We start from the raw sequence: 18,169 nt of genomic DNA, 5'->3' as shown, positions 1-18,169 counted from the left end.
GGCGGGGCACTGGAAAATGCTTTTGAGACCAGAAAACAAGTATCCCCTGGGACTTTTTATATAATTTACAAGTCCAAGACCCCCACTGTTGTGTTTTTAAAGCATTTGTACTTCTCTACCCTCCTCCCTCTCCCCTGCCTGGTGAATCAGAACATCCTGGGGTGCAATGTCAGAAACACTTGATTCCACCCTGAGGCATGGGACTATGAAAAGACCCTCCCCAGACTTTCCTGACCTTTATACCTACACCAGGCAGAGAGCCGTGTCCGTGAACGTGGGTTTGTGATCTCACACAAATTACTCAACTTCTAAGAAACTATTTCCTTACCGTGGGGAAGAAATAGGAATGATAATAGCCTTCTAGTGGACTTGTCACAAGGATGAGGTCAAGTGATACCAGCACTATAGCGCCTGGACCCCAGAGATGCTCAGTGAATGCCTGTCTCTCTGTTTCCTTCAGGCACTTTCATCTGGTCTGGGGGTCCTCTTGGACCACTGTACTCTACTCAGCACCCTCCCTCTGGTTGGAGCACCCACACAGGACCCTCTCACCTCGTAGGTTTCTGTTACACTCACCTCCCATGGGTCAAAAACTCACTTTAGAGACTGAATTTGAGGGAGGTGACAATTGCTCCAATCAAAATTACACAACATTTTGAATATAGTGATGCATGGTTTTCTCATGTGTACTTTTAGATCGCTCATTGGATTGAGTATGTTTGTATGACATTTTCACTTTTACATGGCTTTGTTTTTAAAAAAATAAATTTTGAGTCTATTTGTATATGTATTAATGTATATTATATCTACCTATATAAATATATGTGACTGTGGGTACTTAATTGCAGAAACGCTTAGCAATTATTGCTTCTGTGCCAGGCACTGTGCCAAAGTAGCTCATGGAATTCTCCAGGCCACCCTACCAGAGAAGTACAATTAGTATTCCCGTTTTACAGATGAAGAAACTGAGACTTAAGGACATCAGGTAATTTCACCTGGGTCACACAGCTAATAAGCGCACTCAAAATTGCTAAATAACTCACTGCATTTATGAAGCTTTTCTTTTAACTGGAAGCATAGAAGCTGTGGTTTCACTACTTTTAACTTTGAATGGAGCGCGCTGCTGAGCTCCCAGCACAAGATAAACAGGAGGACAGGTGTCACTTTAAGAGACTCCTGGAGGCTGTAACCCGAAGCCTCCTCCAGGCCCGCGGAAAGGTCTGGGAGGCTGCACCCAGCCGGTGCTGGTCTGTAAACTCCCGTGGGTCTGGCGCGTCTCTTTCTTCCAAAGTTGGAGCTCTCCTTGGTGGGAGGGGGTGGGGAGGAGGGTAGGCCAGTGACGTCACTCAGGAGCGAGGATAAAGCTCCCGGGCCGCAATCTGGGCGAGGGCACTCTCTGAGCAGCGCAGTGTCTGTGCCGCTGGGAGACCCTTGCGGTGGGCAGGGCCACCCCTCGCTGTGCCCCAGTCGGTCCCCAGAAGCCAAGGCGCTCCGGCTGGAGGCCGCGCCGAAAGCACTATGCCCCAGAACGTGGTCCTCCCGGGCCCTGCGCCCTGGGGCTTCAGACTCTCAGGGGGCATAGACTTCAACCAGCCTTTGGTCATCACCAGGGTAGGTGTTTTCCGTTCTTTCGCTGCAGGTGGGGGGCTGGCGTGCGACGGGTCTCCCTGGATTGCAGAGTGGCTGGCTAGTGAGGCCCGGGTGCGCTGGTGGCGGGGGGTGGCCCTCCCCTTCGGGCCCACAGTTCGAGGGGCGGCAGCAACTTGGCAAACTGAAGCTGGGGGGATGCAGAGCAACTTACAGGATTTGGAAAGTCGGCTGCAATGGTCTCTGGCTGCATCCTCTCCGTCCCCAGCAACTTTCCAGGAGAGGTGAACTGACAGCCTGATTCTCCTGGGCTTACTGGAGGCTGGACAGCGAGGGCTGGGGCGGGGCCGGGCCAGGGGTGGGGGTGTTCTGCCCTCCAACCCCCCCCCCGTTTCCTTTCAGGAACAAAAGAAATGAGGTCCCAGAAAGAAAGGAGAAATGACTGACAGTGGCGGTTGCTCCTCGGAGCTAGACGCACACCTGAGCGCTTTTCTCCTATGGATGAGAACTTCAGCGCAGTGCTGATCCCAGGGCACAATCTGGGTGGGCCAAGTTGGAAGCGCTCGTATCAGCCCAGACAGGGAAAATATTACTAATGTGTTTTCCTAGGTTTCCAGGCATTTTGAAAAAATATTTTCCAAAGCTGGGAGTTTGGCTTAGGAATCATCACCTATAACTCAAACTACAAAGAAAACGTGCCAGATAGTTTACTTTACCTGATAGAAAGTCACCAGTCAGCGGAAAAACTCTGAAAAATAGTACTTTACTATCAGAGTCAACTTTCCCTTACTTAATATTCCCTAGAGTATTGTCTAATTAGAAAAAAAGAGAAGAAGAAAAAGGACATTTGGGGATTTCTGTCCTGTCAGTAAATTTCTAGTTGGTCTAGTTGATTTTTTTTTTTCTAAATCAAGTGTTTGTCTTAATAGAAAGTTATTGTTATTTCAATTATCAATAAAACAATCTAAAAGCATAAACTTCCAGAATATTATACTTTTCTTATGTTTTTTTTTTCCTTACTGCTTATATTGTATTTTATAAATGTATGCTTTATAATCTGGCTTACTCATATAGATTTTTGAACAAGGTAATACCTTTTAAATTCTGTTCATATATCTAGGAGATTTGGGCACCAGTGTCTTTTTGAAATATCTCAAAACATGTACCGTACATACACATACCATGGAACATTTCAAGCTTTGTTTTGCATTTTTCAAAAACATATAAACACATCTGACATGTGTTTTTGTATGAGACATGAAAAGCTAACATACCCCCAGAATGTTCCTAAGTCAATTAAGTAGAAAATGGTTCAGTGATCTGAGCCAAGCAACGAATGCCTTTTATGGATTTACCAACCAAAACAGTTTCCATTATCTCTACTAAGAAATATTTTTAAAGTTTCTGAAGTATAGTTTTCATTTGTTTAGATTAAAGGAAAATGAGCTTTTGAAGCTCATTACAAAGGATAAAGGATAAATCATAGGCTAAATCAAACAAAGGATAAATCATACTTATAGTAAATTCTAAAAAAAAAATTGTTACCAAAACCTTTTAAGTGATTTATAAAAGAAATGTCTTGCTATTAATATGTAACATCTCAATATGATTAATCCTAGGTTTGAAATATTGAATTGTTGACATTATAAACAATGTTTATTTTAAAGCAGTACTTATATATTGTGTTGGACCGACCACAGGAGCTATTTTGGCAAATTTATTTGATATGACAATTATTATTTGGGAAGCCAATTCATATTTGAATGTCTAATTCATTACTAATTTATATCCCTCATTTTGACATGGTTCAATAATAATGCCTGACTATAAGTGCTGATTTCATTTGACTATGCCTTTTCTCTTCAATTAATTTAACTCAAGAATAGCAGATAAAATTCAGCTATTTTGTATTCCAAGAGTCCTCCAAAGCACGCACATAACAGAGTCGTGTTGAATGAATGAAAGCATATTCTCTCGAATTTTTTTGCCTTAGTGAACACCTAACTGAGAATGTCTCCACTGAAATTATAAGAACAGTTAAAATCACTTACAAAAAGTTTAACTAAAAGACCTTACACAAAGCTAATTATCAATGTTGTAATTAAATAGTAAAATTCCATTTTATAGCTGTTGTATATATTAAAAGGCAGTGAATAAGATTGTCTGTGTATTATTGTACTCCTTTGCTTGCCATGAATGTCTCATAGAACCTTTATATGGACTAACTCCCTTAAACCTCACAGTAATTCTGTAAGACGAGCAGTAATAATACCTCTTTTTGTGGATGAGAGAATGAGGCTTCAAGAATTTCACTAACCTGCTGATGGTCACAAGTGGTGGGACAGAATTTGACACTAGTTCTACTTGCCTCCAAAGCCTGCATTCTGAAGTCCACATGTGTAAGACAAAAAGCAAACAAACAAAATCTGTTCATTGTACAGATCTTTCCAAATACATGCGTTGTGCCATCCACTTCATCATCCTCTGGTCCTACTGATTCTATATCTTTAGGATCTACCACTTCTCTTTGTTCCTCTAACTGTCCCTATTCAAGCTTTCATGACTTCGTGCCTAGCTCTGTGTCCCCTCTCCAGTTCACTCTGCATATTTCTCACCAGCCATCTTTGGGAAACGCTAGGTGGCATCTATCCTGCCCGTTCTTAAAATTCCTTCAAGAGCAACACCGACTAAAGGGAATAGCATGTGTGACCTCTGAGCAGTGTCATGGCCTTCATCCTCTTCCTAACCCATGTTTCCAACTTTGTTTCCTCCCTCTCTCTTCCCTCTCTCTCCCTTTCTTCTGGAGGACAGTCGTGTCACTATCCCAGCCGATTTACAATTTCTCCATCTGTCTACACCCACTACCGTTTTTCTAGAAATTTCTCCTCCCCACCCAACCCCACTGTCCTCTGCCTAGGAAACTCAATCAAGTATCACTCCCTAGCCTTCTTCTCATAATAAGCATTTTACCATTGGTTACCATAACTCTTGCCCTACAACCTCTCCTTACATCATGCCTTGTACCACAGATGTTTGAGTACATCTGTATCCCACAAGTTGCATGCTCCCTAAAGGCAGGAACTTTCAGATTTAGGGGATGGTTAGTGCTGTGCATCATCTATCTGACAGAAATATAGACACAATATGAATGGTTGATTAACTTGTTCACTTCTTATATAGCTATTATTATCATAATAGGTATAGATTATATCCTCAAAGATATTCCACAATAAAAAAAGAGAATTGCTTTATTGTTCATGGATCTATTTTAGTTAAGCTCTTAAGTATGCAAAGAATTGAGAAACGAATGCCTGAACTTAATACCACAAAAATTCCTATAAATGAGATACATTCTTCAAACCAAACAATTTTTGTCTTCCTGCAAGCTATCACTTTCCCTCCCTGCCTCACACTTCGCAAATACAAGTGCTCCTAGACAGTGGGCCTCTACTCCACCAGAGCTGGGTGAGGGATTTACAAATGTAACTCTCTCCAGCGATCGAAATTACAGTTCACAAATTTAGGACAAAGTGTCCTAATAAGTGTCCGAAGTGTCCATCATAGAAATAATTTACAATCTAATTAATCAACCAGGTGAATCCGTATCATAAGAGACACCAGAAGTAATAAGGTAAACCAATCACCAGACATTCTAAAAAAAAAAAAAAAAAAAAAAAAAAAAAAATTCAGCAATGGGTTGTGATACACACATTTGGTAGAAAAACAGTTTTGTAGGCAATAGGTATGTGACACATTGTGCAATAGAAATTTGAGTTGTGGATGTGGAAAGGTTGTTCCTGCAAACATCATATATAACTGGTCTCCGCATTTCACAGAATAAATCTGAGGTTCACATCGCTAAGTAAGCAGCTTTTCTTTTTCTGCCACGAAGATTCTAAGAAGTCTCTTTCTTTTTTAAGTGTTTGGACCACCCAGAAGGTGGATCTACCATCACAGCCAAGTTACAGATGGTTTGTTTTCACAAATGGTCCAATTTGGAATCAAGTGCAAGTTTCTTTTGTGTATATGATGTAAGATTATTACATACATCTGATGCTGGTATGTCCTTTCTCACTCAGTGCCTCTTCTCCCCCACTACTTCTTTCCTCATTCCTTTTCAGTGCACATTTAGGGCCAAGATCATTGTAACTGGAAACACTCTATGGGCTTGGGTACCAATGTAGAAAATGTTACTGTATTCTCAAGTTTTGCAGGCTTGAACATTGAAAAGTACATGACTTTAATATAGATTATATTTGAAATTCAAGCTTTTTTTAGAAAGAAGTGTTTACACTGAATGCAATCCTTCAGCAAGATTCAAGTGTAGTAAGAAAGTTGATGGGAAAATCTATTTAATTTTATTATCCCAAAGATATGTCTGCATGGATATGCTGGTTCATATGTTCATAACTCTCCTACATCCCACAAATATCTATTAAGTGAAGGCACTGTGGGGGATACAATTATAACTTAACAGGTTTCTACTCCCTGAGATGCTCAAATATGAGAAGAGAGGGATATACTTGTACCTAAACTACCAATACACAATGTGTCCAGGACTCCATGAGAAAAGCACAGCCAAAGAGATAGGAGGGGTCAGGACAGAGATTCCCTGCCTCAGTGGCGTGGAAGACAGTGGAAGATCTCGAGCTGCAGAGTTAGCCCTATGAGGAATTGCAGATTTTTACTGCATCTAGGCCCTAAGAAAGTTTCTTATACTCTGAGAACATCCATTTTCTCATCTTAAAAGAGAGTCTTGAGAATTCCATGAGATAGTAGTTCTCAGGAATACAGTGTCAATAATAATAACAATACCGCCACGGTTCTTGATGCTGGCTGCATGTTAGAGTCACCCAGAAAACATATGAAACTACCGATGCTCAGGTGCTACTTGCAGAGGTTCTGAAGTAACCCATATGAGGTATGGCCCTAGAAATGCAGATTAGAGCCAGGCTCTAGAAGGCTTTAGATGCAAGGTGGAGTTTACTTGTAGACAACAGAGGACAACTCAACATTGGGCTTTCTCCCTATTTGAATCCATGCCCTACAACATAGCCCTTCAGTGTATACTTGTCTTGTCCATAACTATTTCACTTTTATTCTTAACATAAATGTCTCACCAGGGTGTCTGGATGGCTCCCAGCCAACTCTTGATTTCAGCTCAGGTCATGATCTCAGGGTCGTGAGATGGAGCCCCACATAGGGCTCCACCATCAGCAGGGGGTCTGCTTGAGATTCTGGTCTCTCCCTCTCCCTCTTGCCCTCCCCTGGCTCTCTCTTTCAAAACAATCAATTAATCGATTAATCTTAAAAAAGAAGTCTCACCAGGGCCATATCTTGTGCTTCCCTCATGTTTCCCATGGTAAATAGAATATTATAGATGCTTTATCTGTGATTTAGTTTTTTATTTTTCCAAATGGACCCAAATGATAGGTTGATGTGAATAACACAAATTGCCTAGTTCCTCTCCTAGAGCTTATGATTTGTGATTCCAGGCATCTGGAGTAGAGTGGGAGTCTTTATGTCCAGCAAGGACACCCACATGATTTCTCCAATTAGACAAATTTGAAAACATGTGCTAAGTGATATGGCAGTACCATTTTCAATGATATGTGAGACTCCAAGGAGCCTGATAATAAATAATCAATTGAAAAACTCTTTGCCTCACTGTAGCTCTCTCTTCTGATTTAGGGAAAAATGTTAATAACAAACTATGAACAATAACATAAACTGATTACATAATATAGTAACAATATAATGTAAATAATAATGGGAAATAACATATCTTTACGTCTAAACAGATAGTTTAACTTACTAAAACCAGATCAATTTAGTGGTCATTTTCTTATCATTAGCCTAGCCGAACTTAAGAACCAGAGGTAAAGGGACCATATGTTCTCCTTCTCCCTCATCCCTCTCTCTCCATCCTTTTTCCCCTTATCCACTACCCCCTTAGAGATCTAAGGACATCAGTCACTAGGTTGAACACAAAGTCAGAAGTGGGTTCTGGCATCACCATCAACCACCTTTTTTTTTTTTAAAGATTTTATTTATTTGAGACAGAGAGAGAGCATAAGGAGAAGCAAATTCCCTGCCAAGCAGGGAGCCCGACCTGGGGCTCAATCCCAGGACCCCAGAACCACACCGGAGCCGAAAGCAGACACTTAACCAACTTAGACACTCAGGCTCCCCCAACCACCTTTTTATTTGACTTCTGAAACCATTGCTGACATAGCCAAACTGCTGTTCCCATGTTCATATGGAGCCAGAGGTTACTTGCACATTTACCCTCCTTTGAAAAAATAGTTTTCTTTGTCCAGGTTGTCTTAAAGTAGTTGCAGTGGTCAAAGTTATTAGGAAGAGCTTCACAAATATGATATTTGGAATAAATATAAGATAGTGTTAATACTTATATATTCATATGCTTAATGAAACTTAGTAATGTTCAGAATTGAAGTTCAACATACACCAGATGTCTCAGTTTAAAACTCATAGACAGACACACACACAACCCTACCTTCCATTGATCCCAACCAGAGCTAAAAAAATGATGTTAGGCTTTTCTAAATCAAGATTGAGCATTATATAACAAATCTATTTAAGGTTATTAGAAAACCTAGGTTAAAAGAAAACACATTGAGCCATTCTTTCCCATTTTTTAACTCAAAGAATAGACTTCTGGTCTCTGATGTTCAAAAATAGATGGTACTGATTTTGACAAACTATAGCTACAGAAAATTAAAAGTTTACGATTATTTTTATCCCTGCAAGTCACACTGGGGATGGAAACTTTTATTCTCCTAACAGTTCTGGGCTTTCCATTTTCCAAATGGAAAACAGCTATGAAATGTCTCCCAAAGGCTGGGAAATAATAATCTCCATTGTCTTCATCAAGCTTCTACCAACTGTTCTTATTGGAAAATAATCACAATCACTACAGTGAGATGATCACAGAAATGAAGTGAGTGCAATAAACATTTTAGCGATGAGACTGAAGGTCTCAGACACATGATAATTTATGACCTTTGCAATTTTATTCATTTAGATGAATCTTGGCTATCCCTTAGAGCCACGAAGTTAAATAGAATCGATAACTAGATTAATTAAGTAAATAGAGAAAAAAATGAATGAATGAATGATCCTCAAGTAAAATATTAGGAACAATCTTATTCCTGGAGCAGTTGGAGGTTTAAGTCAAGTTCTGTACATTCTTCTGCTCTGAACAGTAGGAACTTGCAAATGCAACAATGATGGGTTGACATTAATACCTATAATCTTTGGGTATATAGGTAATCCTTTGGGTAATAGTTATATAGGGACTAGCTCTTTTCGTTTCATGAGATCTACTTTAAATAACCCTTTCATTCATTTTTAATTATCCATTAATTCCAAATACTGGAACATATACCATGACACATTAGAAATATACATAATATTATACATATCCTCAAGAACTTCTAGTCAAGTTGAGAAAACAAATAATGCACAATAAACAAACACTAAAGTACAACTTGTCTTCAGGAAGAAAATGAATAAAATATAATGGTGGAGAATGATGGAAGGTGTCTGGAGAAGCTGCTTCAGATGTTTGGGGAAGTCTCTTTGAGAATGTGACATTTAAGCCTAGACCTAAAGGATTAGGAGGAACAACTGGGTGATGAGTGGGGGAAACATTTCAGGCAAAAATAATAGTGCATGTAAAACCCTGAAAAGGGTACACACTTGGTCTATTTGAGGAACTGAAAGGAATCTGGAATAACTACAGCACAGTGGGTGGAGGGGAGCAGGAATGGTGTAAGATGATGTTAGAGAAGTAGGTGGGTAAGACCAGGTAAGGACTATTAGGCAGTTGTAAATAATTAGGATTTAAAAAAAAAAAATAGGAGTAGGAATAGCAATCAAAAACTGAATACTCAGTGTAGTAATTAATAATTTCAAATTTGGTATCTTTTAAACATTTAATAACCATATGTTTCCCGGATCCTTAAGTATTCGTTTCATCTCCCCACACACCCCCAACAAGAAATAAAGAAAGAAAGAAAAAGAAAGAAAGAAAGAAAGAAAGAAAGAAAGCAGGAAAATGAAGTTCATGTGGGTTTCTTTCAGACAACATAAAAATGGATCTTGTTTTTTTACCTAGTTTGGCAATCTTTGTTAAAACACAGAGTATGATGTGGTTATACCACTTATATTTAATGTAATTTCTGATTAGGTTTAATGAAAATCTAGCATCTTGTTAGTTGCTTTTTATTTGTTCAATTTGTTTTTCATTCATGGAGAAGACACTGTGCCTGAATACAAACTTCTTTGGTGTCTGCAGTCCTCAGGAGTTCTAGACACTCAGTGTTAACTGATAGCTCATCATTTTAGCTGAATTCTCTATGACCAAAATGGTGCCCCCATCTTCCTCTGTGCTCTGACACAAGTTTTACAATTTGCTTACATCTTGACTTTCCTTGGAGGCACCTGTCTTTCCTTAGATTCCAGGTTTCGTTGGTTGCCCTGCAGCTTCAGCTCTCTGAATAGTTCAAGAAAAGTTATAATTTTGTATCTTATGTGGTATCTTCTACCTACTACAAGAGTGATTCTCTTTCTGGTTTTCTACATCCTAGATGCCCCTTCATGTGAATTCTAAAGATCATTACTTATAAGGATGCTACAGTAGCTTCAATTCAAATATAAAAGGTCCCTAAATGTGGTAAAGTTGTACTCCCAAATAGGGAGTTATGGATTTAAAAAACCCTAAAGAATAAATTATTTTATTTAAAACAAAGAAAATAAGATCAAACAGGTATTAAGGAAGATGCTTTAGATGACAGTAAAAGATGTCATGATAGATGAAGCGTAAGTAAGAAAGAAGTGAAGTGTTAGTAAGAAACAAAATTATTTAGCATGGTGGAAAGATAGAGCTAACACAGTTGATCATTGAAGAGTTATTTCAAGTTAGATTTAAAATTCCCTGCCCACTGAAACTTTTAAAATGTTACCAAGCTGAAATATAAATGTCAGGCACAAAACTCAAGATATTGCAGAATGTTGATTTTTAAATGATGCCATGATTTCTTTCAGATTACTCCAGGAAGCAAGGCGGCAGCTGCCAACCTGTGTCCTGGAGATGTCATCTTGGCTATTGATGGCTTTGGTACAGAGTCCATGACTCATGCTGATGCGCAGGACAGGATTAAAGCAGCAGCACACCAGCTGTGTCTCAAAATTGACAGGTACTTTTTAATTAATGGTGTTAAAATGTGATCTGTTTTGCAGAAGATCCTGAACCAGAACTAAAAATGATTTCATCCTCCCTGTAAGAAAGAGTTTCACAGGACCCAGAATTCTGAATTTTGACCAGCTTTTTTTTTAAGTATATCAGCCACTTTATTCTGTTCTTCACAGTCTAGTCACTGTTAAAAAACTATTTCTGAAAAGAATTTTCTGGAAGGTCAGAATAAGGGAAGAGTGTAAAAGAATTCTTTTTCTTGTGAATTGACTATGAAAATAGAACCACGAAAGGTACTGGCCACAGAAACCCTGCACAGAACAGCTACTTGTATTGCTGTTCTGAATGTGGTAGAGAATGGAATAGAATTTAAAGATTCTCCTAAAAGAATCTCTTGACTTGCAAAAATTTGAGCATATTGAAAACTGGTTGCTAATACTGTTTATGCCATTGGCTGTTTTGTACAGAATTCAACCCAGAAGAATCTTACAAAATGTAAAGAGTGCACATGAAGTGAGAATATTAGAAATGAGACATTAGTAACAAATTTAAGAAACTGACCCTGATCTTTGGCCATCATAGGCCTGATCTGAAGTTGAATTGTGAAAATAATGTTTTGTTATAGTGGTTATTAGTGTGTGTTTATCCTGTTGCTATTTTATTCCCTACTTGCCGTGGTTCAGAAGGCCCAATCAGCCCATCTGCCATTTCAGGGGTGAAATTGACTCTTTCCCTATTTATTTATAACTAGTGTTCCTGCCAAGCACACAGTCTCTTAGGAGCACATGGTCCCAAAGAGATACATGAGAAGGACATGAGATTGGATAAAGCTCATTTCCTTCATGCCAGCAGCAAATCCCCGTGGCATACCATTCACTGTCTCCTATGGTGGCGTGGGTAGGATGGAAGGGAAGTAGAGGAAACCTAGGGAGTTTGCCCTGTGGTCATCTGCCTCCAGAATCTTCCTCTCCTGTACTGTTCCTTGCAGGTACAGCAGGCTTACTTTCTCTAGAAACTGTACAATGTCTTTGCCTTAGTCAGTTCGGGCTCCTACAATAAACATACCATAAACTGGGTGACTTAAACAAAAATTTATTTTTCGCAGTTCTGGAGGCTGGAAGTCTGAGACCAGGATGCAGCATAATCAGGTTCCTAATTACTTCCTCACATGACATTTCTTGGCGTGTGGACACAGAGACCGAGATCTCGGGTCTCTTCCTCTTTATATAAGGACATTAATCCTATTATGACAGCTCTACCCTCATGACGTAATCTAATCCTAATTACCTCCCAGAGACCTCACCTCCAAATACCATCACATTGCGGGGTAGGGTTGCAACATAAGAACTTGGTTGGTGGGGGTGGGCGGGGGGACACACACTTCAGTCTATGGTAGTCCTCCATGCAATTTTTATCCATTCAAGTTTCCCCAAAAGTAAAAAAACTAATTAGATGAAAGAATACAGAATAATGAGCAAGGAGTATTCCTTTTGTTTAAATCATCAAGGCTCAATAGTATTTTCATACACAATAATGAGAGATTAAAGTATGCTAAAACCGGAAATAATGTTAGAATTTGGAGTTTACAAAATTTCTTTTATTCACAGGGCAGAAACTCGCTTATGGTCTCCACAGGTGTCTGAAGATGGGAAGGCTCATCCTTTCAAAATCAACTTAGAATCAGAACCACAGGTATGAGTTGTAGAGTAAATTATATTCATGTTTTATTTCCTTTTAAATGATGCGGATGCCTTCCAAGAGGAATAAATGACAAATACAAAAAACTGGAATAAGCCACATGATGGAACGATTGTCTGTCTTTACCCTGTGAGATTAATTTATATTATTCATGTCTTTTTATATCAAGAGAAAAGAGAAGTGTCCCTAGGCAAGTGCCTTGTTAAAAGACAAACATGTTCTCAGGACAAATTTGGCTCTATCTACGTACAGTCCAGTTATTTTTTCATTCTTTATGATGGACTTCTGCCAAATGACCATGACCTAATCCAAGAAGTTTAACATATTAAAACAAAGCAAAACGAAATTAATGTCTACCATTTGAAACAGGTGTCTCCAATCTAATAATTATTGTAAACTTCAATTCTTTGAGGTCTTCGTCCAGATCTTATTTTACATCCTTTTTAAATTCTCAGTTCTAGTGTTCTATAATTAAGTTTACGCTACAAAAAGGGTTTTGCATTATGTAATCATGGTGATATTTGTGCCCATGTAGTAAAATTACAAAAGATAGAGGATTTTCCCTTGAGGCAATTCTAATGAGCTAAATTAATCTAATAATCTGAAGCTTATCTGATGATGTCTACTTTCAAAAAGCTCAAAAAAAAAAAAAAAAATCCCTGTAATGAAAGCAACCCCCAGTTGTGCTGTGTGGGAAAATGTAATTAAGACAAGGATTTTAGAACCTCTCCTTCGCCAGATGTTTCCCAAGTTTAGATATATAAACTAGGCATCCCTTTTTAAACAAGTATTCATACTAAGTGTATTATATTTCAAATATTCCCAAACTATAATTTTCCCATGTGTCTGTGGAAAATGCATGAAAACGTATTTGCAACTTGTGCTTCAGCAGCATTTCCCTTTCCAGGATCACCAACGCCTGAATTTGTGCTTCCAGTTTTCTACTTTCTCCATGAATTTACCTCCACTTTCTCCTTGATAAAATACACTTAGAGTACCACGTAACTGTATCTCATAGGGCTTCTCAAAGATTTAAATAAAATATCATAGAAAAAGACCTTGGCACATCGAATTGCTCCTAGAGACATTCAATGTAGTGGGAGCTCTTGGTAATACCTGCCCCCTCCTACCAGGCTGTGATGCGCAGGTCTCTGACCTTTCCTGACAGTGAGATGGGGGGCTGCCCATGTGATAGGACTTTCTGGAGACCAGGAATGCTTTCCACATTACTATGAGAAGGGTCATTAAAAATTGCTTTGGATTAAAACTTTATTTTCAGTTCAAATACAATCCCCCCAGGAGAAGAAACATCCTGAATAGCTTAACCTTTAGACAGCGTGAGTTTATTAGATCCTCGTCATGGACTTTTGACTAAAGGAAAGGAAGAGCCTGAGCCTGAAAATCACTAAGAGCAGAGGAGAAGAAAACGGGCCCTCTAGGGAGTGAGCAGGTTATGGACTATCTGTGCAGGCGGGAACTGCTGGTCTCTTCTCTTTAAGTGGGGAGTCTCCCAGCATGGCACACAGCAAGCGCTCAATTAAACAGCTGATGAATGAAAAGAACAGAGGCTCTACTGATAAACTGCATTTTCTAACACTGCCCAGGACCACACCTGGGAACCAGTTCTCAGAATGGTGCTCAGCTGCCACCAGCCCCCACTGTTGTATGGCAAGAGTGGTCGTGCAGGTTGAATGGGAGTTAGGTCAGGTGAGAGCCCAGCTCTTCAGGAAGAGTGAGGGAAAGATGAAATAGACAAGACTGGTAATAACTGTGGCGAAAGGGTCTGAATGCTGATGGTGGCTTACCCCCTGGCATCTTTTTTTTTTTTTAAGATTTTATTTATTTTATTTGACAGATCACAAGTAGGCAGAGAGGCAGGCAGAGAGAGAGGGGAGGAAGCAAGCTCCCTGCTGAGCAGAGAGCCCAATGCGGGGGGCTCGATCCCAGAACCCTGGGATCACGACCTGAGCCGAAGGCAGAGGCTTTAACCCACTGAGCTGTCCAGGCGCCCCAACATTATCTTTGATAGAAGAAAAAATTGGAAGAAGAAAAAGCAAAGCTCTCCAGGCAGAGCTGTCACTTGGAGATTGTCCTTTACAGTAATGCCCAAGCCCACAGCTTCCTCCCAGCTTCACTGAGTCATCAGATAGAGGCAACCCGTGAGAGAAAGAGATCATGTGGTGTTTTAAGAAACAATGGAAAGAAGTGAAAGCTTAAGGCTTGTACATATGCATTCACTGACCACCCAATCTCTTATTATCACCAGGACAAAACGGATAAAATTCTGAAATTCCTTTCCATATATATATAGTACACAACCAAAATTATACTGCACCCTTTTGCAAATTAGTCATTCATTCATTTGTTCATTCAAAATTTCTCCTAATTTTTAAAATCCGGTTTCACCAATATGAGACGCTAAGGCATGGGGTCAATGAGACAGATCTGACCAAATTTTATTTGACAGACCAAAGTACCAGATCCCCAAGGATCCCTGGCCATGTCGCAGTGTCTGGCATGTGGGTGACTTACCAAGTATTTATTACTCACGGCTGAGCTTAGACCAAGATGGGAGCCTGTGTTTTGTTAATATCTCTCCAGAACTGGAGTTTAAGGGCAATTGTCTGACTTTCGTTCTAGTAGAAGCCCCTTTTATAAGTCTATAAGTACTAACTTATGACCATGATTGTCCCAAGAACTGGATTTTTAAAAATAGACCCAATTTTAAGTACTCTGGCCTCTCATCCATCATGTATTAGTCCACATGCCCTACCTTATGGGGTAGGGCACTATGGACATGTATGATAGTACAAACGGGGAAAAAATAAAGGATGAGATAGGTTTGAAAAAAAAAATGGTGAAGATTGGGTTAAAGGATCCAGAAGCCAGTCGGATGGAGCCTTTGAAAATTCCTTTAGTTTGAGTCATGACTAATTCTTACTGGCACCTCCTCCAAGAGGCCAGTATTTGAATGTCTCCGAGATAAGAACCATTTCAATTCTTCCCCTAATGGGCCAAAGGATTCCCGTCCTTAGGATCCTCAGGCCAGATTTCTGCATGATGAGTTCACCTAACTTGGCACTTCAGATCGGACATTCCCTACAAGCATAGTTAAACCCTTGCTAGCCGAAATGCCAAAGCATAAACTTAACAAAATGCCATGTTAAAAAAAAAAAAAAATACAAGCAGTGAATTTAACTTGGAGCATGAGAGCAGAATAGAGCTAAACTGAGGTTATATTTGTCTTATTTTATCTTTTTAGTTAACACAAGCCATGCAAAAAGAGGTGTTGCAAAGGAGGTCTTCCTCCACCCCCACTCCCACCCCAAAAATGGACACTCTGCAAATAAAGCAACTTTCTGGACAACAAAGATGTGTCCATCTGAGAAACACATGCCATTACTACATCAAGCTTTCAGATCCTACTGTAGATAAAGAGAAAGGGCCATTGAGCAATACAGTTATTTGAGTTCTTGTTTCTCAACCCGAGTGAAACTGTAACTGCAAGCTTTGTGACTTTTGCTACTATATATATAATTATATAATATATATTATATAATACTCTTTCATTTAAAAAATAATACATATCCTTTGAAGAAAAAAAAACACATTATATCCTACCATCCAACCCCAGCCACAAATAACAACATGTTAGTGTATTTCTTTCCAGTCTTTTCCCTATGCTTAGATTTAGGCTTTGGAGACTTTTTTTTACATAGTTATAGTAATAACTGGCAAGAAATTTTAATACCTAGGTTTTTTTTTCATTTGTCCATCTTTTTATTAAATAAATTTTGTTTTTATCAGTTTAGACTTGGATTTTTAGCTTAAATAGAAGCTTAGAAAGTATTCTTCGCCTTTGAATAAATGTTACTTGTTTATTTATAGGAAGTTATATATGTACATATAAAAAGTTATTCCCAGGGATTGAATAAATGCCTTCTATACAATCCCGAACATGGCCTATGAGCAGACATATGCATTTTCCTATGCAAAGCATTCTTGCTCTAGGCTAAAGGTACGTTTTTAGAGCTCGGGGTCCTTCTCCAATCTGGCATTCTCAAATAAAACATTACCCTCCTCTTTGTTTAATGTTAGTTGAACGACTCGAAATTATAACATAGCTATCCCATATAGGAAAGATGCTTTTCAGAAACAAATATCATTCTTTCCTAAAAGAGAAGATAGCTGTGCCTATTTCCATAAAAAGACTGCATCCTTGCCACAGAAGATTGATGATAAAGATATATAGAAATAATACACAAACTCAAGTGAGATACAGGTTAAAGTTATTTATATTTTCAAAAAGATACCTTTATCCTATAATTTGTTGATAACTGGAAGGTGAACTACACAAAACAAGGTTTTGTAAACCCCATTCCCCCCAAACTTTTCTCCTGTTATATATGGGGAATACTTGAAACAGATTGCTGGGGGCAGGTGGGGAGGATTTATAAGGGTGACTTTATTTTTCATTTGAGGTAGGGGTGGTGATTATTCATAAATTCCAAACATGATAAGATACCATCACTCAGTGTGGCTTGGTCAAGTATATGATTGCTTGATACAGTTTGTATACCTTATTATCCCACCACTGTTTTTTTTTTTAAATAAATAAATATATGCACATTATCAAACATGTTGTTTCTGTTGGAGCTGGTAATTGCGTCAGTTCTTGAACTGAATCTCTATCTCTGGACAACTTCTTCCAGTAAGAAGTTGAAAAAGTGGTCGTGTCTTTGAATGCTGTCATTGGTGAGGTCATTCTAAGGGCTTGGGAGATGGTAGTCAAGACCTACATTCTCCCTGATCTCACCAAATCTCTACCCAGTTACCTAGCTCTGACTCTGGCAGCTCGAGTATTTTATGAATTCAGAACGTTATTCCTTAATATAAGGAATATAATTCAAGGAATGACATTTTAAAATACCATTGAAAATGCACTAATTAAGGGTAGTAAGTACTTCTTGAATTCCTAAGAGATGAGAGTCACTTGGATGCTGTTGTCTGGGAAAAATAAACACAAGAGCTGGACTACATTGACTGGTATATAATTTTTTTTACTGGTATTTTCTGAGACGACTGATTTTCCTGAAAAAGTAAAATGGAATTAAAGTGGAATAGCAAACTTCTCATTGCTTTTGTCTCTTGATTCTGTTTGACCATCAACAATGATGTAAGATTTGGATAGAATGTTGCCTCTCCGTGCCATACTTAAATGTTTACCTTTGATGTATACACTTCATTGTGCTTTTTTTGGAATGACTAGCAGCCCATAAACTAATGCTTTGCAAAGCCTAAATACAAATGTTTGAAGGCTCTCTTAGAAACACTTCCTTTTATGATATTTTATGATTATATGCAAAAAATAGAAGGGCTTTTTTTTTTAATTTTGACAAATTACACATTTGCAACTTTTGCAATATAAAACCAAAACTGAAAATAACAAAGAAAAAGCTTGGAGCTCATTAACTCATATGCTGCTTTTTGGAAGCACTGCTAGAGATTATTAGTGCATAAATATTTCCAGAGAAGTTGCCTCATTTATAGGACAGTCATCATCCATATTTATTTTTCATTTTAAGACAAAGAAGTAATAAGGCAGAGACATTTTCCCCACAAAACCACTATACATTAACTAATTTTTATATATTTAATTCTATTTAC

The 18,169-nt window shown here is 38.7% G+C and overlaps 1 protein-coding gene across 3 annotated transcripts in view; it reads left to right on the top strand.

Annotated features, from left to right (window-relative positions):
• The first annotated feature begins 1,367 nt into the window (after window positions 1–1,367).
• PDLIM3 (PDZ and LIM domain 3) overlaps window positions 1,368–18,169 on the top strand; it is a 29,967-nt gene continuing 13,165 nt past the window's right edge. For 2 of the 3 annotated variants that reach the window (XM_004757770.3, XM_004757768.3), the window contains exons 1-3: window positions 1,370–1,611; window positions 10,657–10,808; window positions 12,412–12,496. In XM_004757770.3, the coding sequence (XP_004757827.1) occupies window positions 1,519–1,611; window positions 10,657–10,808; window positions 12,412–12,496 (330 nt within the window). In that variant the 5' untranslated portion in view covers window positions 1,370–1,518. Of the gene's footprint in view, window positions 1,612–10,656; window positions 10,809–12,411; window positions 12,497–18,169 lie in introns of all 3 variants that reach the window. The other variant, XM_004757766.3, reaches the window with a different exon arrangement.

Source organism: Mustela putorius, unplaced genomic scaffold, assembly GCF_011764305.1.
Source record: "Mustela putorius furo isolate JIRA1106 unplaced genomic scaffold, ASM1176430v1.1 tig00003932_pilon_pilon_pilon:0A:0A, whole genome shotgun sequence".
NCBI classification, from domain to species: Eukaryota; Metazoa; Chordata; class Mammalia; order Carnivora; family Mustelidae; genus Mustela; species Mustela putorius.
This window is presented reverse-complemented; position numbering and strand designations above follow the sequence as displayed.